This window comes from Moschus berezovskii, chromosome 8 (assembly GCF_049115385.1).
Source record: "Moschus berezovskii isolate FMDL1 chromosome 8, NW_MosBer_1.0, whole genome shotgun sequence".
Lineage (NCBI taxonomy): Eukaryota > Metazoa > Chordata > Mammalia > Artiodactyla > Moschidae > Moschus > Moschus berezovskii.
Window position 1 is genome coordinate 105434316 of NC_142467.1, and position 26967 is coordinate 105461282.

At 56.5% G+C, this 26967-nt stretch overlaps 1 protein-coding gene across 11 annotated transcripts in view; it reads right to left on the bottom strand.

Moving 5' to 3' along the window:
• Positions 1–2888: 2888 nt before the first annotated feature.
• Positions 2889–26967, bottom strand: part of EPS15L1 (epidermal growth factor receptor pathway substrate 15 like 1) — a 107267-nt gene continuing 83188 nt past the window's right edge. For 2 of the 11 annotated variants that reach the window (XM_055431450.2, XM_055431449.2), the window contains exons 22-25: positions 23439–23571; positions 21075–21122; positions 8512–8717; positions 2890–3494 (exon numbers count right to left, since the gene is read on the bottom strand). In XM_055431450.2, the coding sequence (XP_055287425.1) occupies positions 3348–3494; positions 8512–8717; positions 21075–21122; positions 23439–23571 (534 nt within the window). In that variant the 3' untranslated portion in view covers positions 2890–3347. Of the gene's footprint in view, positions 3495–8511; positions 8718–21074; positions 21123–23438; positions 23572–26967 lie in introns of those variants that run through there. The other 9 variants (XM_055431454.2, XM_055431453.2, XM_055431459.2 and 6 more) reach the window with 7 other exon arrangements.

A 26967-nucleotide genomic window follows, 5' to 3' on the forward strand; every position in this document is an offset into this window, starting at 1 on the left:
GGAGCCATGAGTTCGATCCCTGGGTCAGGAAGATCCCCTGGAGAAGAGAATGTCACCCCACTCCAGTATTCTTGCCTGGAGAGTCCAAGGGACAGAGCAGCCTGGTGGTCAACAGTCCATAGGGTCACAAAGAGTCGGACACGACTGAAGTGATTTAGCACGCATGCACATGGCTCTGAGCACCTCAGGGAGAGGTGGCCCAGTTAGTTCCTTCCCCAAAGGGATATAATGGGGCAAGCAGCACAGGTTTTCAGATTTATTCTGATGGTTCCGCGGCAGGAAGAGAAAGCCTTAGAAGGATTGCCTCCAGCCATGTTCTAAAAACTGCTTCCTCTTCTAGAAAGGATTAGGGCCATGTCAGAGGTTAGGAAGCCCACCAACCCCACACCAGGTACCAGGTCCCAGACCCAGATCACCGCTGCCGACAGAAAGGCAAGGACCTTCCACGGACAGAAAGCAATCTCTCCCCCTCCAGGACCTCAGGGAGATTTACCAAGACTTGCACTGTCCTGGTTGATCTCACTCTCCTAACCCTGTTATTAAACACCAGTTTATGGTTACTTTCAATCTTACAGAGCACTGCTCTGATACAAGACGGTGTGACTGAACACCAGGGTCTGAAAAGCTGTCTTTCCAACACAAACCTCTCAGACTTTCCTGGCAGCTCGGTGGTAAAGAATCCACGTGCCAATGCAGGGAGCAAGGGTTCAATGCCTGGTCCAGGAAGATCTCACACGCTGCGAGCAACTAAGCCTGTGCTCCACACCTGCTCAGCCCATGGGCCGCGACTACTGAAGCCTGTGCAGCCCAGAGCCCCTTCTTCACAAGGGAAGCCACTGCAATGAGAAGCCCCTGCCTCTCAATGAAGAGTAGACCCCACTCGCTGCAAGGGAGAAAGCCCTTGCAGAAACAAAGACCCAGCACAGCCAAAAAATTAAAAACACCCGTCCCCAGGTGATGACGGTCAGCATCAACGGTGATGAATCCGGTTGATGACATGGACTCAACACGATGTGACAAGAAGGGCGTTTCACCCCAGAGGTCCCCCCCAAGCTCATCACCCCAGACTAACCATGAGAAAAACATGGACACGTCTCAACAAGAGACCACACACAAGACAGCTGACCACTCCTCACAACCGTTGAGGTCGTCAAAATCAAGGCAAGTCTTGAACAACTATCTCAGGCCAGAGGCACCTAAGGAGACACGACAGCCAAATGTCATGTGAATTACTGGGATAGAAACGGGGCATCAGGGGACAAAACTGACAGGATGAATCGGGTGTGTGCACTCACTCAGTCGTGTCTGACTCTGCGTGACCCCGTGGACTGTAGCCCGCCAGGCTCCTCTGTCCATGGGATTCTCCAGGCAAGAACCCTGGGGTGGGTGGCCATGTCCTCCTCCAGGGGGTCTTCCTGACCCAGGGATCGAACCCGCATCTCTTGCATCTCCTGGACTGGCAGGCCGAGTCTTTACACTAGTGCCAGTTAGGAAGCCCCCTGAATCGCGTGTAGCGTATAATCGTGCCCCAATATTGGGTTCCTTTGTTATAACAAACATACCAGCCTGAGGCAAGATGTTAGAAAGAAAGGAAGTCGTGAGGGGCTTATGGGAACTCTTCCTCTTCTCCTTGTGATTTTTCTGCACATCTAAAACCGGTCTAAAAAATTAAGTTTCTTAAGGTGCAAAAACAAGCAAAGAGATGCCTCTCTCAGAACGATTCCCTGGTTGGCCTAAAGCATCTGGGGTAGGAAGGGGGACTGTCAACAGCTCCCCAAGCTGAGGACAGCAGGGGACAAGGCAAGGACTGGAACCCAGAGACCCAGAACACGCTCTGAAAAGGAACTTCTCAAGAAAGGGCTTTTATGGGAATTCCCTGGGGGTCCTGTGGTTAGCATTCCATGCTTTCACTGATGAGGGTATGGGGTCAATCCCTTGTTGGGGAACTTAGGTCCTGCAAGTTGTGAGGCTTGCGGGGAAAAAAAAAAGAGGGAGAGACAAAGGGCTTCTAGGTAGCAGAGGAGCTTGGCCTGTGTGTGCCCTGCCATTTCCAGTAAAGGCTGCTTCTGACGCGGAACAGTCTGGGCCTCCTTAGTCCTAGAAAGGGCGTCTCGCCCCCTTCCTGCCTGCTTTTAAGGTCAGGGTTCTCTACTGCATTTCTCTGTGCTCAGGCTGCTCAGAATCACAAGTCCGGACCATCTTCACTGAGAGATATCAGTCTGGGCCGTCCTGTCTCCCTGAGGACGGAAGAGGCCCAGCAGAAAGCAAATGTGTGACAGCCTCAGCTACACCAGAGGTCATCCCAACAGTGATGTCCACGCTTCTGGAAGGTTCTGGGGGTTTCTGGGGACTGCATGCTGGTAGAAGTCTCTCCCTGGGTGCCGGTTCTGAGCATGGGTTCCTGCTGGGGAGGCCCGCCCCGCTGGCCCTGCCCTCGCGCAGACTGGACGGGGCTCCAGTGAACCGTACGGTGGGACTCTCATTTCAAACGGCAGCACGGTGACCGCGGGCCGCCTGCCCTGGCGACAGCGCAGTGAGGCCACTGCCCACCGCTGCAGAAGCACTCTGCAACCGGACGTACAGGGTGACCTCTGAAAACTTCCCAAGCTGGCTTTTTCCTGTGGCCTCTGCTCAAACACTTAGAAATGTTTTTTTTTTCCCCTTCAGCATGCAGGCCCTTAGGTCCTTGACTAGGGATTGAACCCATGGCCCCTGCACAGGCAGCGTGGACTGCAGGGAACTCCCTCAAACACTTAGAATTTAACCGGAGATGTTTGACCTGGTCTTCCACAGCTGCCCGAGGCCAGTCTGCCTTTGTGACATTATGCATGGACCTTCGTGAAAGGAAAACAACAGGTAAGTGGAAAAAAAAAAAAAAGGATTCTTGTGTTTGTATTAAAATATTTTATATTAATCATTCAAACTTAATTTTTATACAATGAATGCATACATCACCGGGGAGTCTGTCTGAGAGGGGAGTCAGGGAGGCGTCGGGGGGGTGTGCCCAGGTGTGAGCAGCAGGTGAGGGTAAGGAGACAGGCGCTTCCTCTGGGCGCTCGTGCTTTGCCTGCCGGTTCCAGGAGGGAGGCGGGCATGTCACAGCAAACAGGTGGGCCCTCGGCCTCTCCTCGGGCCTCCCTCTGCTGGGGTGAACCGTGTCTCCTCTTCCTGGGTGACGCATCCAGTGCCCGGGGCTCTCTGACCAGCAAGTCCTTGACGTAACAGTGGCTGTGACTCGGGGACCGCCAAGAGCGAGTGTGTGTGTACACGCAGGGCTTTCCACGTCCGCTCCTGCTGCATGCCGAGCTGTGGCCGTCCTGCCTCCGGGCGCGTGCGGTCGGGCGCGCCTAGGCGGCGGGCATGTCGGCCTTGCTGAGCGCGATGGCCAGCTCCAGGTCTTCCTGCTCCTGCCGCCGCAGGCGCGCTAGCCTCTCCTGCTCCGCCTTCTCGCTCTCCCGCTTGGCCCACGCCAGCTGCTGCTCCTCATTGCCAAACTGCAAAGGAAAAACGGAGGGTGGGTTACACGGTCCCCGAAACGGTGCCTGCCTGCCAGCTGGCTGGGGCAGAGAGGATGTGGAGGTCTGCCGTGGGGGGATCGGGCGGGTGTGGGGAAACGCCAGGCTGTGATGCATTGCGGGGAGGTGCCTGGTGTGCAGGGGTGAAAACCAGGAAAAGCCAGAAGCCCCCTCTTGGTTGGGGATGCAGAGGGGACGCGCGTGCCCCAGTCCTGACCCCCGGCCTGGAAGGCCGTCACATGCACTGAGACACGCGGGGCTGAGTCTGACCTTAACCGCCACCTCCACCTCGGAGAGAAAACAGACGCCCCATCCCTGCTGGGAGCTGAAGCAGGCGGAGGCCAGGCATCAGATAAGGGACATTGAGAGACTTCCGGGGACCCTCCCCCCGGCCTGGAGGAGGCTTCACGGGGGGTGGGGGGGTGAGATGGAGAAGCTCTGCTGGGCCTCCTGTCGGGGGACGGCATGGGCATCTGGAAGCAGCTGGGGAGCGGAGTCAGCTGAACCCCAAGGAGATGGGACGCCGAACCCGCGAGCCTGGGCCTCTATGACAGGCCATGATGCCTGGTCAAGAGTTGCAGGGGCTGGAGACTTCATGCTTGAATAGATCTCTAAGTCTCCAACGTGGACAGGGGCCTTGAGGCCAAACGAGACGACAGGGTCCAGAGGCGCGGCAGCTCTGTCTCAGCCATGGTCCCAGGGGCTCTGGGAGATGCTGAGAGCCATTTTGCACTTGAACATTCACAGGAGCCCTCGGCAATCATGCTGTCAGTTGGTCCAGGAGTTTTTCTGTCTTGGTGGTGATGGTGGAGGGGGGCGGGGGTCCTTTTCCAAAAGGTGCAACTTTTTAAAAAAAATTTTTAAAACAAGGGAAGAAACTGTTTTGATCCCGACACGGTGGTTTAGTCACTAAGTCATGTCCGACTCTTGAGACCCCATGGACTGTAGCCCATCAGGCTCAGAAAGTCCGTGGGATTCTCCAGGCAAGAATACTGGAGTGGGTTGCCATTTCCTTCTCCCGAGATAGGTGATTTCAAACCATTCGAGCAATGGACTTCCAGTTCTATGTAAAGCCAGACGTCACACGCTCTTCCCCTGGTGGGAGTCCCTGGCTCCTGAGTCCCCCCGGTCACTGTGCTCTGTTCTCAAGGTGAGGGGCTTCCGGCACCGCTGACCCCCAGCAGAGCCGTAGCCCGCACAGGCCCCTAGCCTGCCTGGGTTGGTATCTCTCCTCTGTGCGGAGAAGTCAGCTGAACCCCAAGGATCTGGGACAGTGAACCCATGTGTCCCAGAAAGGAGCTAAGATTTTCCCAAGGACACTCCTGGGACAAGCAAGTGGGGCAGTCGGACTGGCGGTTTGTCCATGTTTCATGACCTGACCGCCAGTCTGGGGGTGATGGGGCCAGACAGCAGGGGCAGGGCAGGGGAGGGCTGGCTTGGGGAGGCTGGTTTGGAGCCGGGTGTGGCCCCAAGGAGGGGGAGGAGATGGAACAGCCCAGAAGGCCTCCTTCCGCCTGCCTGGGGAGTCAGGCAGGGGCAGGTGAGGGTCAGCATGGAGAAGAGCCGCCCTCCGGGCACAAAGGTCAAGTCCTGGTTTCTTAGAGAAACGGCCCGAAAAACAATCAGGGATCAGAGGGGTCTCCAGGTTGGACTCCTGAAAGCCAGTCCCCGCCACTCGTATGTCCACCACTGGCCATAGATAGCTGCCCCCCACCCCACCCCGTACCCTTTGGGGAATTTTCCAACACCTCTTCAGGAGAAAAACAAGGAAAGAACAACAAATGCCAATGGGAACGACTCCACGGTGCCTCTGACAGCGGTGGGAGGCGACAGGCAGCTGGGCAGACAGGGGTCCTCACCCTCGCCAGCAAAGAGGAGCAGGAGGGTTCAGGGGGCCAACGAGAAACAGGCCTGCACCCCGGTGGGGCCTGCTCAGCCTGGGAGTCTGCAAGTTCAAAACAAATGTGCTGACGGGAAGGCTCCAGATGCCTTTGGGGAGGACTCGTCCGAGGCAAGCTTAGGCTCCAGGGTAGAGACACAGCGGGCATGCGGTCAGAGGCAGACTGAAGGCAGGGGCTTCTCTGTGGCTCCCTCCATGTCTTGAATCAGCGGAGCATCCCCTCCCCAGCCCTGGCGACGGGCCCATGCCCAGGCCACGCTCTGGTCCTCCGACCTGGATGTGTCAGGTGTCGGCCCGAATCTGGGACACCAGCGCATGCAGGGGCAGCTCAGCGAACGGCCAGCTCCAGTTTCTACTTCACTCATGACGGTGAGGGACCGAGGCGGCCCAGCAGGTCGTGAGCACTCTGCCCCCTCGAGACACCTCACACACCGGGGCCCGACAGACTCTGGGTGACTTGATTTTGGTGGCCTCTCCATGGAAATCTGAGGTTCAGAGCCCATGTGAAGTAACAGCACCCTTCCTCCATGGGGATGGATGTGTGTGCCCCGTCTGCTGTCATCACGCGTGAGGACACTTCTCGCCGCTTCCCGTTAGCTCGCTTATCCTGCTGTTGATAACTCATCCAACTCATCTGACGAGGCAAAGCGCAACTTATCCCATCCGATATTTGCTCTTAATGTGGACTTCCGAAAGAAAGCACTGTTTGGCTCACCTAGAAATACGACTTCCTAATAAAACACATTTGCCTGAGACAGAAAAGGCTCGTTTTAAAACAAACACCAGAGAGGTTTCCTGTGAGCCGCTACAAGCACAAGAAATCCATTGATAGAAACTCAGGGTCTGTAAATCAGAGGGTTCCAGAGTGGCAGCGCTGGGGCGCCATGGGGGCGGGGGAGTGGGACTGGGTACACGCGTGACACTGGCTTCCCTGACTGCCAACACGAACCAAGCTGCTTCTGCATGGGTTAAGAACGGGTCCTGACGGCATGCTTAGAATGTCTGATCTGAAAGAGTCACACTGCCAGGCCGCTGGCCAGTCAGAGACCACTCTGCGTCTCCCCCGGGAAGCTGAAACACACAAACTCGAGGAACCAACTGTGGCCTTCTTTCAGTTGGCACCTATCCCTCAGGTCCAGTGAACAAAGAAACCATCGGGCAATGGACCAAGTCCCTGGACACCACGAACATGAAAGATACTCCGAGTCCCCAGAGGTGGGACAGTTCTGTATGACTGAAGGGACAAACAAATAAGCTAATGTCCTGCCTTCCCCCACTTCCTGTCCCATCACAAGGGGTTGAACCTCCCAGTCAGCTGATTTCCCCAGGGAAGACTGGGGCACCCGAAGTGGGAAAGGCGATTTTAAACATAAGATAGCAGGGCTGCAGACTGAGTGCAAGTCCATCAGTCGTGTCCAACTCTTTGTGACCCCGTGGACTGTAGCCCGCCAGGCTCCTGTGTCCATGGGATTCTCCAGGCAAGAATACTAGAGTGGGTTGCCATGCTCTCCTCCAGGGGATCTTCCCAACCCAGGGATCAAACCCAGGTCTCCTGAATTGCAGGCGGTTTCTATACTGCCTGAAAACTGGCAGAACCCAATTCCTTGCCTGGAACTGAGGGTGACTCAACCCCACGGGTGTTTTAAAATAGGAAGTTAACAACTGTGCTGAAATGACCAGAAATGATGAACTAAATGATAACTTGAAATCTTGGGGGGTTAAAAAAAATAAAGTGTTCCAAAAGTCAGCCATTGGGGGACAGGAGGGGGACTGTAAGAAATAAAACTGTGCATTTCAGAGAGAGAACAATCATTTCTTCAAGCTGCTGTTCAAATCCACTTTCCCTTCCCCCGACTCTAAACACAGTACCCAAGTCACACGTGAATAGCTCAATTTTTTTCCATCTGTGTTTCATTTTTTTTTTAACCAAAAACTAAAAGCAGTGCTATTCAAGAAACTGTAGATAAAGCGGGTTTTGTTTCTGGCTTTTATTTAGCAATGTCACCGTTTGTATATATCCAGTGTGCGCTGGCTGTCAACAAAACCAGGCCAATTGCAGTTGTAAAATATTTACAGGTTGCCAAGAGCCAGGAACGTGTCAGCATCTTGGGCGACTTCAATAAGCCACAGCCTAGCTGTGCACAAGTTGCATCTGACATGAATCAGGCATGCACTAGGCACTGGAACGGCGGTGCTTGCTTTAAGACAGACATTCTAGGAGCTGCAGTATCTATAAACAATACATCTCACACCTAACGAGGAAACAAGGTACTTTGTCAAATAGAGCGTAGAAAGCCTTTTTAAAAAAAATATTAGCTGCGCAACAGACAGGGAAACCGTTTCTGGGAAGACAACATCTGAAGCTCTCTGAGAACAAGATCTTTGGGTACTCATGAGGGTGCTGAAAGCACACTAACATGAAAGCCTTTCACAGTCTGAAATCTTTTTTTCAAACCGAGACACGGAGCCAGGCTTTCAAAATCCCCGGGTTAGCTTCTGAAAAGGCATTTCACTCTGCTAAACGGCTTTCTGAATTTTGGTTTTGTTTTTTCTTCTCCCTGCACAAAGAAAGGGCTTGAGAGCGGCTGTTCTAGGTTGCACTTCGGTTTTCTCCATAGCTGATTAAGCTGGGACCATGAGAACTCTCGCACAGAGACTGTTTTAGTATAGCAGCACCCAGACTGACTTTAGTGATCTTGTTTTCGTACCTCAGAAGTGTTTGACGTGGTGGCTTCCCCCCCCCAAAAAAAAACGAACAAACACAAAAGCTTCTGGGCGACAGAACTACTACAGAGAGTCTACCGTCAAAGATAAAGAAACTGGCATTCTGGGCCATCCTGCCGGAAGGAAAATGCATCCTCATCACAGAGTATCCAAACCAGTGCTCTCTTTTTCTTTTATTGAGAAACCATTTTTTTCTTACAGTAAGCAGCAGTACAGAATAAATAACACGGGTGATGGTGTGAGGTTCTGGGAGACGGGCCAGGAGGAGGCTTGCCGTTTCAAAGAGACAAATAATAATAACGATAACCCCAAGGAAGCTGCAAGCGGAGCGGGGGGGAGGGGATGGCACGGAAGGCGGAGAACTCAACTTACAGAGGTGAAGTCTGCAAAGCCCAAAGAGGAGGCTTTAGAAGGTTTAGCTGAAGAGGAGGGAGCAAATGGATCTTTTCCACTAAACGGGTCCCCAAACCCCTTTTTATTTTGGAACGGGTCACTGCTGTCGGCCCCAAGTGGCTGGAATGGATCAGGGGGTTCGGTAAAGTCTGCAGAACCAAGCTGGTTTACGGGTGTACTTTTACCTGGAAAATTTAGGAGAAAAAAAAAAAAAAGAACAAGAAATACAAGTTACTGACCAGGGACTAAACAAGAGTCCTGACTGAGGAGCCGGCTGCCAGCTCCCTGGGAAACTCTATCCTTCACTTGGAAACAGCTGGAATGTGGCTCGTGGGACAGACTCCTGGGGGAATCGGCGTGGGTCTCCGCTTTCCTCTTCCTTTATCCCAGAGGTTTAATGGTTTTGTGGGCAGTCCTAGAAAACCACTTCAGATGACCCTTCTCCCCTCCCCACCCACCACAGCTAAATTTATATCATCTTTAGAAAGCTCACATGCAGGCGTGTTTCAAAGTGATTCATTTTAGCAGGGCAACACATTCACAATCACACTGAGTTTTTACAAAGTCATGGTCGAGCAGAAAAGATCACTGTAAGAGCCCAATAATTAAAAAAAAAAAAAAAAAAAAGTGGGGGATTACTTGCAACTAAATGGGAAGGACGGGGAATTAGTTTCACGATGTGATGTGGAGTTAGCCATGTTAGTGGTGAGGGTCTGTATGCAGCTCACCAGACAAACCCACTGGGCCATCCTGGGTTTAAATTAGTCCTGGGTTGAAATTCTTTTCCAGCTCCTGCATCTGTCCCTTTGGCTCCAAGGGGGCAGGCTTTGGGCTTTTGTGGGCTCTTGCCAAAAGGGTGGCTCTGGGAGGCCCAGGTCCCAGCAAGGCAGATCTCCACGAGGATATGGGAGACAGGTGTTTAGAATTGGTGGGAAATGAGGCTGCGAGGCTATGCTTGGGGGGTGTGGCCCAAGGACAAGGGGCTTCTCCCAGCAAGTCCTGCCGACACATCAAAACCATCCACAAGCAATCAGACCCCTCTCTGGGCCTGCATGGCAAGGGGGGCCCACGGGATGAGCCTCCAGGATCTGCTGGGTTTGGAGGCCAGGTTCCTGCCTGCCATTCATTTGCCCAACAGCTGCCTGGGGTAACTAAGGTACCCAGGGGGTGAGATGGTCAATTCGGCAGCTCTGTGTCCAAGCCCAGGCTAGGGCATACTTAACATGACTCTGATCTGTTAACTGAGTTGCCCGTGTTTTGCTCTTGCAATTTTAAAACTAATGTGTGAGAAGAAGCCAAAATCCGAGGGCCACGTTCCCTACAGAAATCTGGACATCGGCTGAACGTCCAGAGGCAGGCCCTGGCCCTGAGTCACGCCTGACCTGTCTGCAGCACCTGAGCCCAGGGCACCTGCCTTCCCACCCTGCTGGCCTCTGCCACGCCCCCTGCCCATACGTTCATCTCCACGCCCAGCTCCGAAACCACGCTCTCTGATGCTGTTTCCTAAGGCCACATTTCTGAGGGTCCCCAGGGGTCCCTAAGGACTTCTGCCTCTGTCCCCTTGAGTTTTGAGACCCAGATCAGGCCCAGCGCCTCAGGCCCTGGGAAGTGGGCATGAAGGGTCAGGGGTCAGAGCCCATGACTGATGCCCTACCGCGGGTGCAAGTGGGGCTCAGCACACGTGGGGCCTGTGACCACCTGACCTCAGGCCCCTCTGGATACATGAGTCTTTTTACTTGTCGCTTGACATAGCAGCTGGGCGGCCCTAAGGTACAAAGGCTGCCCCAACTCTGTCAGTTTCATTCCGAACCTCGAGTCACTGGAGACATGGTTCTGCCCCCAGGAGAGCCCACAGAGAAGAGACGGGGCGGAGCCCACCAGAAGCGGCGGTGAAAATCCCCATGCCCCCTCCCACCTGAGCTGGGACCTCTGGGTGGGTGGGTGACGCCAGCAGTGTGGCTGGGACACAGAGGCCCCGAGTTGCCCCCGCCCCCGAGAGCTGCCACTGGTTTCTGTTTGCATGTTTAAGGAAACGCTGAGAGTCTTGACTTCCCGAGGCTCAAACAGGGCTCTTGAGATACAGGCCGCTCTGCACCTGGCTCTCCGTCACCTCCCGAGGCTGGATCAGAGGACTATGCCCTTGCCCATGGCCTCATGGGGCCCCCATGCTGACCTCTGGCCTTCCCAGGTTCTTACTGTCACAAACAGCACAGCCTCGCCCACGTGTATCTATTTATAGGAGACAGTCCCTGATGGCTCAGACGGTAAAGAAACTGCGTACGAGGCAGGTGACCTGGGTTCGATCCCTGGATTGGGAAGATCCCCTGGAGAAGGAAATGGCACCCCACTCCAGTACTCTTGCCTGGAGAATCCCATGGACAGAGGAGCCTGGAGGGCTACAGTCCATGGGGCTGCAAAGAGTTGGACACGAATGAACGACTCACACTTTCACACATTTTCTGGAGGTGGGGCTGTGGGTCAGAAGGCGTGCCCACTGTAGCCCGACCTTCCTGGTACCTGCCCCAGGCTCCAACAAGAGACACCGTGACCTAGAAGGGAGGGGAGGGGGAAGGCTGCAGGCTTGGGGAGGCTGTAGGAGATTCCCAGTGCCCACAAGTCAGGTCACAGTCAACCACGAGGCTCAGTGAGCCAGGTGAACTTCTCTCTGCCAAAACCCCTGGGTGGGTCCCACCTGCTGGGGCAGGGACACTTCCCCGGAAAGGCGGGGCCAAGTGCACTGCGCAGGACAGTGGGAATTAGGGCCCCTCTTCCCCAGGGCAACTGGCTTCTTCAAGTGAAGTCCGGGGGGGCTCTGCCCACACCCCACCTTCCGTACAGGCCGAGTTCTCTACTTCTGGTCAATCCTTTTCTATTTGCGACAGAGCCACAGACTTCGGGCTGCTCCCCCTCCAGCACCAAATGCTCTTCCCTGAGCTGTCCTCCTAGCTGTTGGCTTTGCTCTCCCTCCCAGACCTCAGCGCCATGGGCTTCAGACAACAGGGAGACCGGATCTGGGTGCTGGCCTGAAGAGCCACCTCCCCCAAGCCCATCTTCCAGGGCAGCCTACTCCCTGGTCCAAGGCATGAGCTGATGGGTGAGCGCAGGCCCCCTGGCTGGCACCCGCAGACACAGGAGAGCCCCTCTTCGGAGGTGAGCAGGCAGCACAGGCGGGAGGGGTCAGGCAAGTCCTGCCCCGCAGCTCATCCACTCCAGGCTGCACAGCCGGGAGCAGTGAATGAACGGGAAGTCAGGCAGATCACGGGGGCACCTTGGGCAAGGAGGAGGGTGGGTGTGAGCCCCGGGAGCTCAGGTCCCCACAGTGGCACCACCACCTGATGCAAGTGGTCCTCGTCTCTCCTGGATCCTTGGGAACCACCCCTGCGACAGCCACTGGGCAGCTCACTCCCTCAGCTTCCAGCCCCATGGGTCCCCTGCACTCAGCGAGGCGGCCTTTTAACTCAGAGTTGCGCCGACCCTGCTGAGCTCTCCCCAGTTCTCTGGGAGCACCCACCCCAGCCTTGGCCATCCTGACCCGGCCCAGCGCAGCGCCCTGTGCTCACTGCTGCCCAGGCCAGAGCGCCCCTCCCCTCATGGGTACCGCACACTCAGAGGCCACCCCCACTCCAGGTGCAGACACCGCTGCAGCCTTTGTCCTGCTCTGTCGTTAGGTCACTCGTCGTGTATCTTCTCTCTTGCCCAAGGGAACACGAGCTCCAGAAGGCAGAGTGCTTGGCTGCCCACAGCTGTATCCCCGCTTCCCAGACCGCTCTGCTCAACAGAGCTTTCTAACGTGCAAACTCTACCGTGGCAAACTCAGAAAGCCCACACAAAACCCTTCCCCGCCTCGTCCCAACACCCCTCCAGGGGCCCAAGCCATACCTCGCTCCCCCGGGACCCCAGCCCAGGGCTTCTCTCCAGACAGTCCCTCTGCCTTAAGTGCCTGGGACCCACCATCTCCCCAGGCCTGTGTTCAGCCCTCCTGGCCCAGCCCTCGGAGAGAGTGGGCTGTGGGCCCCTGGAAGATGGGGAGGAACATGGCAACCACCCCCTCAACCTCAGCCTCCTTACCCGGGGAACGGGCTGTGATGGGGTAAACTGGTCCCCCATGGCAACCACCCCGTCAGCCTCAGCCTCCTTATCTGTGGAATGGGCTGTGATGGGGTGAACTGGTCCCCCATGGCAACCACCCCGTCAGCCTCAGCCTCCTTACCCGTGGAACGGGCTGTGATGGGGTGAACTGGTCCCCCATGGCAACCACCCCGTCAGCCTCAGCCTCCTTACCCGTGGAATGGGCTGTGATGGGGTGAACTGTCCCCTACCCCCGATTCATTATGCTCAGGTCCCCTCCCCCGGTACCTCAGGATGTGGCTGTCTCAGGACATGGGATCTTTGCAGAGGTAATTAAGTTAGAATGAGGTCCTCTGAGTGGGCCCTAATCCAATAGGACTGGTGATCTTGGGAGAAAAGAGGAGAGCAGGACACACACATGCACAGAGGGGAGACCGTGGGAAGGCACGGGGGTGGACGCCGTCTACAAGCCAACTAGAGCAGCCTCAGGAGAAGCTAACCTGGACAACACCTTGGTCTCAGACTTTCGGCCTCCACAGTCGTGAGATGGTTCGTTTTGGCTGTCTCAACTGCCCAGTCTGCAGTATGTGGGATGGCGGCCCTAGGATACTCGGGTAGGGTAAGAATGTCCGCTCTCCACAGCTGCCAGAGCTGGGGTCAGCCTGTGACGGGGCTGTCTGATTTTGTAAATCACGTTTTACCAGTCTGCCGACGCCAGGCTGGCATAGCTCCAATACCCAGAGGTTGGGAAAGCTCAGCACCCCTCCATGAGCTCCACAAGGAGACTGAGAACCCCGCCTGCAGAGCTGCTCAGATGCCCCCCACACAGGGTGGGGGGTGGGCCTGCGCAGCCCCCGGGCAGGGGTGGCCTCCCCTTGAACTGCCAAGTTCCCTGCACTGGCCCCCATCTGTTGGGCTTCCTCAGAGCCTCCACGTGACCTTCCCCTGCCACAGTGCAGCAGCACCGCAGCCCAGGTGTGCCTCCTTAGAGAAGAGCCCCCTACAGCCTACACCCAGACACAGACCCTGCCTCGCTTTCCAACCCCAAGGGGTGGCGTCACCAAAGGCTGATTGTGGACAGACAGGATCCTGCACGAACCCTGAGCCTTCCCTAGGCCCCGAGGGACCGGGCCTCACCTGCCAACCGAACCCGATGCATGCGCCTCTGCTGGGGCACCCAGGGGGGTGGCATCCTGAGGCGTGGGCACACTGATCTCGGCGGGCACAGTCCCTGAAGCCTGGCCTCCACGGTTTCCCTCCCACAGGTACCTCCACCACGCACACCTCCCCATGCCGTCTAGCACGGCAAACGTCCGAGCACACGTAACAGGGTCGACTGACCCCAGCCAAGCCCTGAGAGTGACCCCAACGGTGCAAATGTTCAAATACATCATCACCCACTTCGTGCCTTTTTTTTTTTTTTTTTTTCAATTAAGAAGAGTTTCCTCCCCTGGTTTAGGGGATTTTTTTTTTTTAAATCACTTTGGGGGCAGAGGTTGGGGGTGGGGGGCAGTTAAGAATCCAGCCGGCAAGAATGTCAAGCTGAGGTTTCTAACAAGCACGGAGATGATCGATTGGGGAGATCTTGAAAGGAGGCGCTCACACCCAAGAATGGCCCGGGGCCTGGTTTTGCTCTGCTGCCGAAACCGTTGTTGTTTAGAAATCATGACTATGTTAATACGAAACCAAGGCACATCAACTGCTCCTGTTTTGGAGTGGTGGTGGTGGTGGGAAACGGTTTTTTCTCGGTTATCTGTTTTTGTGCTCGGGCATAGAGGCTGAGTTATCGGACCTGACACGTGCAAAACTGGTGGCCTCCCGGCTTTGGCCTGACGTGACGCTCCAGAGCAGAGAAGCCTTTTACAAAAGACACCCTTGCCCTGACCCTTGGTCCACAGCACTTCCCACTCTGCACCCCCGTGTATTTTCAGCAGCTGCACTTTTCATGCATTCTGTGGCTGGTTCCTGCTTTTATGTAACCACTTCTGCTAAGTCCGTCAGTGTTTTCTTCTGAAGTGGTGCTCATACTAAACGTGACAGGGTACCTCAATCTGCCTCCGTGCCCCTGGGCAGACCTGCCGCCCCGCTTTACACCTTTCTGTGGCTCCGGGCACCGAGAGTAAAGGAAAGAGGCTTGTCTGGGGCGTGTTTCAGAGAAGAGAGCACAAATCTTTTATTTTTTTCTCTTAAATTTTGGTATAAAACTAATAACCAGGATGACACCTGGCCTGTCATTCCTAGACATCTGCCATGACATCTGCCCAGGGCAGGGAGGCCTGAGTGGACAGGAGGATGTGACTGCAATCAGATCAAGACCCTCCCCCAGCCCGGGGCTGGACGCTGCTGCTGAGCCCCCCAGTGAATCCCCGGCACTCAGAGAAGGCTTCATTACCAGGGTGGGGGAACCAAGGCTGAAGATAGGACAGAACAGGGCTTATTTGAAACCACAGCAGTTTCAGCAGCTACCCTAGCGGTGCACCGAAACCGCACACAGGACGGCCCTGAGCAAAAACAATATGAACCTGATGGTTTACCACGGTGTGTGCTGTTAAAAAAAACCCCGGTGGCCGGCCCCACCCTGGCAGCAGTGTCTTTAATTCTCCTGCTTCTGAACTTTCCGAGACCAAGCGGGCCCCCAGCACCCAGGATCAGGGAGCGGGAGGCCGGGGGGCGCTGGGGTGCGTGAAGCCCTGTGCCAACCTCTCCCTCCTAGCTTCTCCGGGAAGGTCTCTACCTGGGGAGTCGGCAGGGAGGGGAGAAAACGATGGAATGCAACCCCCACCAACTTTCAAACGTGAACACTGAAGGAAGGCAGGCTCTCTCGCTTGCAAACTTTTACTTCGAAGGAGAGTTTAACAGGTTTGGGAGACTTGCGGGGGGTCTCAATAAATCAGAGAAATAGAACATAATCCAAAATAGATGTAAGCCAGGGTGTGTGTTTTCATCCCGACCAGATAGCTGCTGGGTTCTATTTATAAGATTCAGGGCTGCAGTTGGAAAGTGCAGCTCTATAGATGAGAGATAAATACAAAAACAACCAAACACAAAAATAAAAAACAAAGGTCTGTGGTCAGGACAGCTGCCCCACCTGAGCGATTACTCTCCGCAACACAGGACGTTCCCAAGCTGCCATTTGTGGCAGCACAGGACACACACAACTGTCACTCGTCCCACAAAGCACGGGACACACACAACTGTCAGTCATCTCACACAGCACGGGACACACACAACACGGCACACCTACAACATGGGATACCCACAACACGGGACACACACACAACTGTCAGTCATCTCACACAACACAGGACACACACAACACGGGACACAAACAGTCACTCGTCCCACACAGCACAGCATACCCACACAACCACCAGACTTCTGAAAGTCGTACTACGGGAGAGCTATGGCTGCAGAGGTGCCCTCCTTGTCACCTTGGCTGCTCCCTTCCTGCCCCCTGAATCTGGCAAAGAAGCTGAACTGGGGGAGAGAGAAAGCAGGCTGTCCAGAGCTTCACCTTTCACACCCATCATCACTTGTAAACTTATTTGCTGAAAAAGATCGCTTTTCACCAACGCACATGAGAAACACCTGGCCCCCTCTGGTGGGACGAGACGAGCTAACTTCTTGGGACACAACCCACAGGGCTACACGAGCGGTGTGCCAGCCAGGAGCCCTGAAGACTCCAGCCCCACTCACTCTGGCTCAGGCACACGCGAGGAGAAGGCAAACCCCACAGATCAAAGCCGTGTCAAGCAGCAGAGCCCCAGCAAGATAAAATCTGAGGTCCCCACCATCACAACGTTGAGATTTTCCACTAAAAATATTTACTGAATTTTAAGACAAATTTGCTGAATACATTGAAGGGAGCAGGATGAGGTTTGGTTCTGAACTGTTGAGAAAAGCTGAACAAATATTTACTATCATCCACCAGGCACCCCCACAACTGATGAGCCTATTTCACCCTCTGCAAGGTGCCGGGGGTGGTCAGAGGTAGCGAGCCCAGGGGGTGTGGGATTACTGCCCCGTCAGAGGGAGAAGGCAAGAAGGGGAAAATGTCACCACACTTCTGGGGTCCTCAAAGGACAGATACGCTTAGGACTGAAAAACACACTTTTTAAGAGGTTTCCACAGAGGACTCCAAAGGCATTCGTAAGAAACCTGACAGGGGCTACTTTGGTTCTGTAGCAAACACGGGCAGGGGGTTCATGACTTATCAATGAACTTACAAGTCATAAATCAGCCTTCACAACAAAAACAATACAGCCTGGCAGGTCTCACAGTTCTTTTTTTTCTTTTTTTAATTATATTTGTTTTTTGATTTGCGCCTGCAACACTCTGCTGAATCAGCCGTGTGCTGGCCTTACATGTCCCCTTGAGGGGCCTTGTGGGGTGCCTGGGGGGACAGGGGGATGCTAGCTACAGCCAGGTCGGGGGAGCCCTGGGGCCGCGGTGGCCCAGCCTTGGCTCCCCCCTCCAGAGTGGCGCCCGTGCAGCCTCGGCACGGGCAGGGAGGCGCCATGCCCACATTTAACAAAGTCCCCAGGGTGCGGCGCGGCGGGTCTGGAAAGGTGAGAACACACTCGTGTGCGCTGGAGTTGGGCGGGTGCAGAGCCCACTGGGAGCCCTCCCAGCGTGGGGGCAGCACGTAAGGCACTGAGAGAGCCTGGAGTGGGGGCCGCCCACCCCCGCTCTGCTGAGTACCAGTTCCCACCACCCACTCTCACACAAGTGCTGCTTTTCAGTTGACAGTGGCGGCAGCAGCGGGGTTGACTCAGTGCTTTGAATGTGAAGAGTGAAGGGATGGGGCCACCTTCACCCATCAGAAAAGCCAGCACCTCGTGGGGAGCATCTCCCTGGCCCCCCTCACCTTGCTGTAGGTGGAACCACGGGGCTGGGGGAGGCACACGGGGCCTCCGCCGTGGGCGAGGGGGGCGCCGGGGCCAGGGTGGCAGCTGCTGTCTGTTCACACCTACACACAGACGCCAGACTGGGGAGTCCAGCCTCCTGCACCCACCTCAAGGCCTTGCTATAAACCCCCCAGGCCCTGGCAGGCTGAGCCCCGACTCCTCTGCTCCAGGCCCCCCAAGTCTGGGCACTTGCACCCCGCTACACAACAGGTGACAACAGTGTCACTCAAGTCCCACTCAATCCACCACGCGATTCTGGTGCGGGAGGGTGGGTGTGGGCTACAGTAGGCAAATGCTGCTATTTCCAAACTCAGTCAACTGTGCAAAACAGAAATTCACCCCAGAGACAACATTCGTCTCCAGGCATTTCACATATTAAGAAGTTGAGAGAAAAGTGACTTTTTTCCCTTGGCCAGGAGCCGGCTCACGAGCACTGTGGTCAGGGGTTCTGCCCAGTCCCAGCATGGACACTCCTGATAGGCGGCGGGGTGGGTGGGGAGCCCACGGGAAAAGGAGGGCTCTGCCAGGCTGGGTGCCTGAGCCTCCCCTGGAGCTCCCCAACCCCGGAGCACCCCAACCCTGGCTGGCTGGCAACCGCTGCAATTTTCCACATTCGAGCTGGTGGTAAACTGCATTTGTCCTGTTCTAGAACTATCACATGTACCCACTGAATTATCTCTCTGAAATCATCGTGGGAACGGAATTCAAGTAGTTAAGTTCAAGGCTGAGGTGCTAACCGCTACGGCTCAACTGGAGAAGCCATTTTCAGAGTGGATCCTGCACGATAAACAAGGGGTTGGGATCCACAGGGGCACTGCGTAACCGCTCTGGTTTCAAGCCGCACCGCCTGGCCTCTCAGAGCCGGGCCCACACCCCGGCTGGTGCCACGGAGGGGCCCAGGGCTTCCTCTGCAACCAGCTCCCGGGTGGCACCTCCCGGGATGGCCAAAGTGACCACCAGGCGAACGGGCTGGCCCTGGGGGCGGGCGGACACCAGAAAGGCGCCCAGAAGAAAGATGCCGCCTTCTGTGACCCTGTTCTGTTACCGTGTGGGGTCAGTCACAGGTGTGGGAGGGGACTCAGGTTCTAGGGCAGAAATGATGATTTATTTATGTTCTTCAGAATCACTTGAATCAAACAGGACCCCGGTTATTAAACAGTATCCCGCTGTCTGGTGTGGGTTGGAAGGACACTGAGAAGGGGGAGGGGACAGAAAGACACCACCGGAGTGTGCGTGGCTTTATTCTGCAGGTGAAAAGGTCATTAGCTGCAATAATAATTAAACTGGGAAGAGGTTAAAGGTGACTGGCTGGTTAGCGGTGAAGGCACGCTAGCTGGTGTCACCCAGGCACTGCAGGAACCGCAATGTGGGGCTGCACTTACAGGAAGTGGCAAGGGTGGGGCCCGGGGCACAGGATCCCGCTATCTGTCGCCGCAGGCGCGAGGGCCCAATCACTGACACCCACACAGCCATTTCCTGCACTTGAAAAAAAAAATCTGTTTCTCCCTTTGCAAATCAACAACTTTTACCTAGAAACTCTTCGGCGGTGAGTTCTGACTGATCTCGATCTCCGGTCCGTTGCAGAAAGCACACCGCTGTTTACCTGGGGGAGGTGTACCAGCGCGAATTCTAACTGACAGGTTTCGGCGGCGGCTGGAGCAGCCTGGTTTGCATCTGCCTAGAAGAAACCGAGTCTCTCTACCCAAACAGACACCTGCTCGTTACTGCATACCTTGATAGACCTTTCTAGAAAAGACCTCTGAGAACTCAGTGCCAACTCCAGAGCGCCATGCATTGCCCCAGAGGGTGATTCTCAAAGGTTCTCGAGCATCCGCTTTCTGGCCTGGGTCAGAGCAGGTGGCTGGCCCAAAGGCTGCTCCAGTCACATGTCTCGGATGCCAGAACTCTTTCCCAGAGAACCCTGGTGAGGCTCCCGGTTGGCGGGATCCCCAACGTGATTGCACAGGCTGACGCTGCGTTGATCACATGTCAAATATCTTTCATCAAACTTAAAGATGCAACCAAAACTCAACTCCCACAGGCTGTGAGCACTGCAGCCTCTGGAGCACAAAGGCTGGCACCCCCAAAGCCAGGAGTTTACTCAGACCCAAACATCCACCTGGTCCCACATGCATGACGACAGCTGAGCTTTGCCAGAGAGGACCCTGGAGCCCTCTTTGAAGTTCAACTACCTACGCTATTTTTTTTCGGCTGCAAAGATTTCTGCTAAACTGCCAACTCATGGGGGAAAAGGATCCCTTGAGAACTCCCTGTACGCACATGACGGCCTCAGGCCCAGGCTCCGTCTGTCCCCGGGGAAGGAAGACCCTGAGTCCTGGTCCCTGTACCCCAGGGCAGGGTTGGTGGGTACACACCACGTTCATCACAATGCTCATCAACTGTGCAAGGCACTTCCCAGAGAGGCCACACGCTAGGCCACAGTTGCACCTGAGTTCAGGTGGGGAAACAGGCTCGGCAAGGTTAAGACACTTGCCCAGAGTCTCTCCGGGAAACAGAAACAGCCAGAACGTGCAACCAGTCTGATCAAGCATCCTCTTGGGATGCTAGCAGGACAGGGGACCCAGATGCCAGAGGGATGCAGCATCAGATTCACCTATCCTGGCCTCACACGTCAGAGCTGACTCCAGACACAAAGACCTGGTGGAGTTCTAGAAACCTCTGGGTCCCCTCCAGGCGAGCCTCAAGTGGGAGTGTGGTCAGTCAGACCCATTTCCCATACAGAGTGGCGAAGGTGAGCCCACCCCTTCCTCAGGGTTTCTGGAGTGTGGGTATGAAGCTGTGTATGTAAGAAAAGCCACGATCACCCGGCAGGCTGGACTGTTTGCTCACCTCCCTCCATGCAGGAGGGGATCACAGCTCCGCCGCCGAAGCCACTCGGCCTTGGGAGTAGGCCACCCGCCTCAGCCCCTCCCTGCTTGCCCTCCTAGGACCAACAACCCCCACACGTCAGGTGGCCCTTGAGCATGACGACACGGCACGCTCATGTGCTAGCCACGTGGCCCCTCCAAGCAGAAAAGGGCTGGATCAGCAAGAAGAGCAGAAAAGCACATTCCGTGATGGCCTCACTCGCCAACTGCTGGACTCTGTTTTCTCACAAAGACGACAACCACCACCCGTGGACATCCCCTTGGCTGCTTCCCATCTTGAGGAGCCAAGAGAATGAGAGCTGAGCCTGACGCTTCCACAACAAACATTCCAAGCGGGATTTTCTCTGACTCTCATCTGCTGACCTGGCTTGCTAATAAGCAGACAACGGCCGGGCGGCTCCAGTTGAAGAGGCCTTGCTCCCTGCGATGTAGACGGGGGAGAGGAGGGCCGTGCACATGGCTGGGCTCCAATTCCTCGATCGGGGAAGCAGCCTGGAGAGGACAAGTCCATGCCCGCCACCAACACCCCCCTGCTCAATGACACCTGCTGGGTCAGGCGGCCCTCGCAGGGGCATCGACACGGCCGGCAGTTTCCAGGCTGTTACAGGTTAGTATGAAATCACAGCAGAAGCACCACTGGAAGTGCTCTGACAGCACCCGCCACACAGCGTGTACCTACCACCCAGCAACGTGTACAGCGCGGGGGTTTCCTGTTCAGCCACTGCTTCTAGGTAAGAGAATCAGAACAAAGATGTTTAGACCTCTATGCGGGCACGGTGTGGCTGCTCACGGGTTAAGCATTGCACACAGGCTGACTGTTGCCCAGAGCACCCGAAGTTCATGGCATGGTTCTCATTACAGCTTGGGGCATGGGGGAGTGGGAGGCCTGGGAGGGGGGTGGGGGTCACCAGGTGTAGGGCTGGCCCTGCTGTCCCCCCTTGCTGCGTGACCTTAGGCACTCGTGTGAACCTCTCTCACTCGCCTCTCCAGTTCTGATAAGATGGCATCATGGTGCCTATCCGGTCTTGCGGGTCTTGCCAGAATCTGGTGGGCTTACAGTCGTGACCCTGAGGGTCGTGATGTGAAGAGGACACTCGGGGGACCCGGCACCTTGCCAGCTGTGGCTCAGCAAGGGTGTAGCAGGCCAAAGCCACCATGAGCAGAGGTAGCTTGAGACCCCCGGGTTACACGCCCAGGCTTCCCCCAACACGGAGAGGGCTGTGAAAAGCCTGAGCCCGGGGACCAGCCCCCGGGAGCGGAGCTGCGCTTCCAGCGGGCTCCGCTGTCCAAGCCCACGGCACACTGACAGCAAAGCAAAGGTGGGTGGGGAGCCTCACAGAGGAGACACAAGGGGCGGGCGCCAGCCGAGGCAGCTTCAAAGGCACCCCGCGCTGGTTCAGGGAAGGGGCGGGGGCTGAGAGGAGTGTTTCCAAGAAACCCTGAGAACGCAGCTGGCGAGGGGACCAGCTCCTCCATGAGGCCCAACAGATGCCGAGATGCCGGGCGTGTGTGTGCGTGTGTGCAGGTGCATGCAAGCACGGTGTGAGAGCGTGTGCACACACGCGTGCAGCGTGTCACTGAGCGCACAGGCTTGCTATGGCCCCCGTCTTTCTGATGGAGAAGGCCCAACGCCACTGCATCAGGAGACCAGCCAGCGTCCCCCGAGGGTCACAGCCTCTGAGGTGTAAGCGGCCTCTTGCAGACGCAGGGAATTCCTTCACAGTTTTTGCTCCCACCCCCACACTCCCCACCCCATTTCAGGGTAAATGCCTTTGAAGCATGGTTTATAGAAAATCTGTCATAAATTCACCCCACCCACTGGGCGTGCTTTCTCTCATGTCCCATGAGAGAAACTGGGCACTGCGGGTGGAGGGCCTGTCCTCCTGAGACAAGGCCCTGGCCAGCAGGTGACAGAGGGGAGAGGGCGCGTTTTTAAACGGCTTCCCCCTGTGTGGTTCTAATGACAGGTGTAAGAAGGCTGGCCATCCTTGAACTGACGACCCCTTGTAAATAGTGACCTCAGGGTGCAGAGGGGGCCTCCACCCTTGCCCGGCCACAAGGCGGAGGCCCTGGGGCTGACTGCGGGGGCAGGGCGTGCTCAGGTGGGAAGAAGGAGAGAGTCACCCTCCAACAGAAAGGACCAGGAGAGGAAGGCCGTGAACAGAAGGCACGACCGCAGGAACGTGTGGTTCTTCTATGACGCTGCAGTCTAGGGACAGCACAGGGGATGCTGCTAGGGGACCAGAGCAGACCATGAAGGGGGAATAGACTAATGATTGGGAAATTGGCAGTGAATCCTTCTTCCACTGGGAGCAACAGCTTCCTGATTTTAAGTCTGATAACCTGGCCTGTTGAACTATCGCCATCACCCAAGAGAGGTACCCCACACGAGCCAACCACCCTCAGCACCCTCAGAGGGGTTCAATCCTGTGAGAAGCCACCAACATCCCGTAACCAGGAGAAGGAAGGGCTGCGGGAAGCCCCCTGTTTGGAGCTACCTGCCTAGATGCTGGGGCAGGAGCAGAGGGCAAGGGAGCCCCAAGCCATCTGGCTCCTCTCACGTCAAACATGACCAAGGAAGAGCCCCACCCCTCCCCAGGTTCTGAACCAATCTGCAGGCGCAGGATGGGTGAAGTGGCTTCAGCCACTGCTTCTGCCACCCCCAGCCCTGGGCCCTCTCTGAGCCAACCTGGGAAAGAGTTCGGGAAGGGTGGGGAGGTCGGAGGGTCCACGACTACATGCTGAGCCAGGGGCCACGCAGCAGCTCTGCCAACCACCAGGAGGGTTCTCAGCCTCCGGCCTCTGAAGACCACACAGAGCCCAGAGCCCAGGGACCCACAGGACGAGGCGAGGGCAGGAGGGACCGGAGGCGCTTCCTGGCACACGGTGTGCGCAGAGCCACACGATGGGCAGAGGGGAGCCCCTCTGGCTCTGAACACGGCCCCTACAGCGTCTGCTCTGGGCTGGTGAGCAGAGGGGCCCGCCATCCCCCGCCGCCCGGCGACGGTGGGCAGGCGGCTGCGAGAGAAGGAAGCGTACTGACCGCTCGGCGGTTTAGGCCGCGGAGGAGCAGGTTTCTTCGGAGGCACAGCGGGAGTGTCCTGTTTACTTTTAAAGGGGTCATCTGAGAATCCTGCCCCTCCAAAGGAGGAGGTGAAAGGCCCAGAAGTTGGGGGCTGCAAGAGAGGACACGAAAAGAGAGGCAGAAACAATCATTAACATGGAGGCAGGGATGCCCACCAAGCCCTACAGGCTGTGCGGCACGGCCCCCGCTCGGCCCGAGGGCTGCTTGCCAGCCCCCTGCTTTCCTCCACCCTCGACTGACGGGGTCCTCTGGCCCACGAGGGGCAGCTGGCAGACACACGGATCAGGCGAGAACACCCAGTGCCTCAATGGGTTTACGTCATGCGGCAGGGCATGGGGAGCAGTTCCCGGCCACCCGCCTGGGGGCATCAGGGCTTCCTGCTCATACTTGAGACGTGTCCCACTCCCTCTCGCTTCAGTCAGCGTCAGGCACTTGGTCAGAGCAGCGCCAGACCCTCTCTGTGTCGCTGAGCTGCCCCCCGAGGGACTCAAGCCGGAGGCCACCCTACCCACGTTTGGCACAGCCACCGCCGCCTCTGATGGGCTCTTGTCGCCTCTGGCTTGGACCCTCCACCAGCTTCCTCCAGCCCTGGTCTCACCCAGCCCTGGCGCCCCCCCACCCCCGACATCTATGATCTCACACCCAAGTCAGACCACGTCACACCAGCCAGAGAGATGCCTGGAGAGATGGGTGGTCAGGAAGGTAGGTGGGAAGGTAAACACGACAGGAGTGTAGGGAGGCAGGCAGATGGGCAGGCAGTAGCGCGGCAAGGCCCCGAAGCTTCAAGGCAAGTCCCAGGACTCCTCAAGCACACAGGGCCTTCCTCACAGTCCCCCCACAACCCCCATCACTGCACAATGCTTCGGCCTCACCCCTGCAGTGGACCCAACTCTCTCTTGGCAATTCTCTGGTGCCTGGAGCCCTGGGTGCCCCATCCCTAGGCTTCCATACACACAGGGTCCCTGATCGGGGTGCTCAGCCCTTCCCGTCCATCCTGAGCCCCTGTTCCTTCTCAGAGACGGGCTGGAGCTCACTGTCGCCCCCAGACCCCTCACTGCCACCCCTTCCTGGACCGGCTCAGACGTCCTAGGGGGAGCTGACAGGACACAGCTTATCACGCCAGGGTCGGGCACCCAGGATCCTCCTGTCTCACTGAGTGGCCTAAAAGGCAAGAGGCACCGACAGGGCGTACAGCTGCCCGCAGCGGGCAAGGACTCATCTATACGAGCGCCCCCTCCTGGAGCCTCAGCACAGCGCTGGGCACACCAGACCTCCACTGACGATGGATGAGCGCTGAGGACCAGAGGCGCCCTGAAGGGAGATCGCTTTCTCTATGGGTGGGGGATTGTGTTCACTCACACAGAAAAGAACTAGGGGAAAGTAGAGAGAGGAGATTCAGAGCCGTTGGACACAAAGGGAAGTAGTGGACACTGCAGTGACAGCGCTGATATGATCCTTGAAAAAGCAAAGGAGAGGAGATGCACAGCAGGGCAGGGGAGACCATGCACGGTGGGCGTAGAGCGGGCGTGAGGAGGGGCACTTGCAATGCTCTCCCCCGTGTGAGTGGAGGGGCCAGTCAAGAGACAGAAGGAAAAGCAGGGACAGGAGAGCCCACTTTGGGGACTTCCTTAGGCACCTGGTTCCCACGCGTGGATGGAGCAGTGGGAAGAAGGGCGGGCATCAGTCATGGGGTTGTGGTCACAGGGACACAGATGCGGCCACCCTTGTCCCTGGTACCTAGTCCCAGATACTCGTCTCAGGTGGAAGAGAGGCAGCTGACCCACAGAGATAAGGAGGGGGCCCAGAGAGGGCGGCGGCACCCTCAGCCAAGACTGCTGAGCACCCCGTTCCTCCCCCAGAACCTCAGAGGGCCCCCAGGGTAGGAGACGTCCACTCTGTGCTGATCTCACCACATTGTCCCACCGGCCTGGGGACAGAGTCCTCCGGCCACCCCTTCCATCTCACAGGCAGGGAAGCTAAGGAACTGGGAGCAAACATGGCCTGCTGACAACACAGCACCCCAGGGTAGGAGGTGGAGGCCCCGCTCCTGGCTCCGTGCCTCTGTTTCCTCTTCTGTGAAATGACCATCATGACTGGCCCACACTCGCAGGGCTGGGGCAAGAAGTCAAAAGGGAATGCGTAAGTGGCTCCACCTGACACCCGAACCACATCAGCAGAGACAGCGCAAGCAGCATCATGCTGAGGATGTGGACGTAACTAGGATTCCCCTGGATGCCCACAAGAATCTGCAAATGCCCGCTGGCCACCGACACTGTGTTTCTGCTGCTTCCTATCGTCCACAGAGCCTTTCCCAGACGGAGCGAGCTGGAGGGCCAAGGTACAGCGTGGACCTGCAGCTGAGCTCTCAAGTGAGTGGGTTAGGGTCTGCTGCTCGGGAAAGACGACGGAGCAGCGCTGAGGAGACGGAGAGTGTGCAGCTGCTTCCGCTTTTGCCGTTCCCAGGACACGCCCCGGGGTGACAGCTCTCTCCACGCTTGCCACAACCTTAGATGGGCAGGCGAGAACCAAAACCAATTTCTTGGCAAACAGGGGGCATGACCAGCTCCCAAGGCCCCTGAGTGGACCTGCTCTTGTCCTGGGAGCTGAGTGTGCGCCCGCTCTGGGGAAGGGGTGCAGAGGGCCACCCGCGATCCTCTGGGTGCGGACGCCCCGCCCCCGCCCCAGAGCTGCATGGTGCAGGTGAGGCCCTCGTCCGCCCGGCCTGCGTACCACACCCCGGAGCACAAGCTGCACTGAGCCTCCTGGCTGGCTGGGGACACGGTGGGCCAGGCCGACTCCGCCCCCTCATCTGTCTACACCCACTGCGTGGCTGGTGGACCCGCTCCAGGGAGAAAGAGTTCACCCACAGCAGGGAGTTTTATCACTTCTGACACCAAAAAGCCTGCGTCATTTCCGAATCCTGACTTTCATGACTTGAAGTTTCCCAAGAAGCCTCCTCTGGGACCTGACTGGTTCCTACTCAGGCTGCGGCTTCAGGGAAAGTTGCTATTTTTAGAAGGGTTTCAGTAAAGCTGGTAGGGGCTCTCTGGCTGGGCTATTAGTGAAGTGTGCTCCAAAAAGAAGAGAAAAAAAAAAACAGCAAAGGAAAACGCACAGACAGAAAAGCTACTATACAAGACGCAGCTCTAAAAGGTTTATAGTTTAAAAAACTGACTTAAAACAAATGACCCTCAACTTAAAAAAAAAAAAAGTCCTAAATAGAAAATGTATGCTTGAAAAACAACTGAAAATGGTCTGACAAAGGGCAGTCAAGTGTTTCATAGTTGGCTTTTTTTTTTAATCCTACAGTGGGAGGGGTGAAATAATTAAGCTGGAGTCTTGTTTTTATCCTCAGATGCTCTCTGCGATCTATTTTGGGGAGGGTGTTCTTAATGCAAGGTAATATTGCCTAGAAAAATCACCTCAGGTACGAGGGGACCTCAACTCAGGGTGCAAGCCTGGAAAAACTCCCAGAGGAATCCAGGGA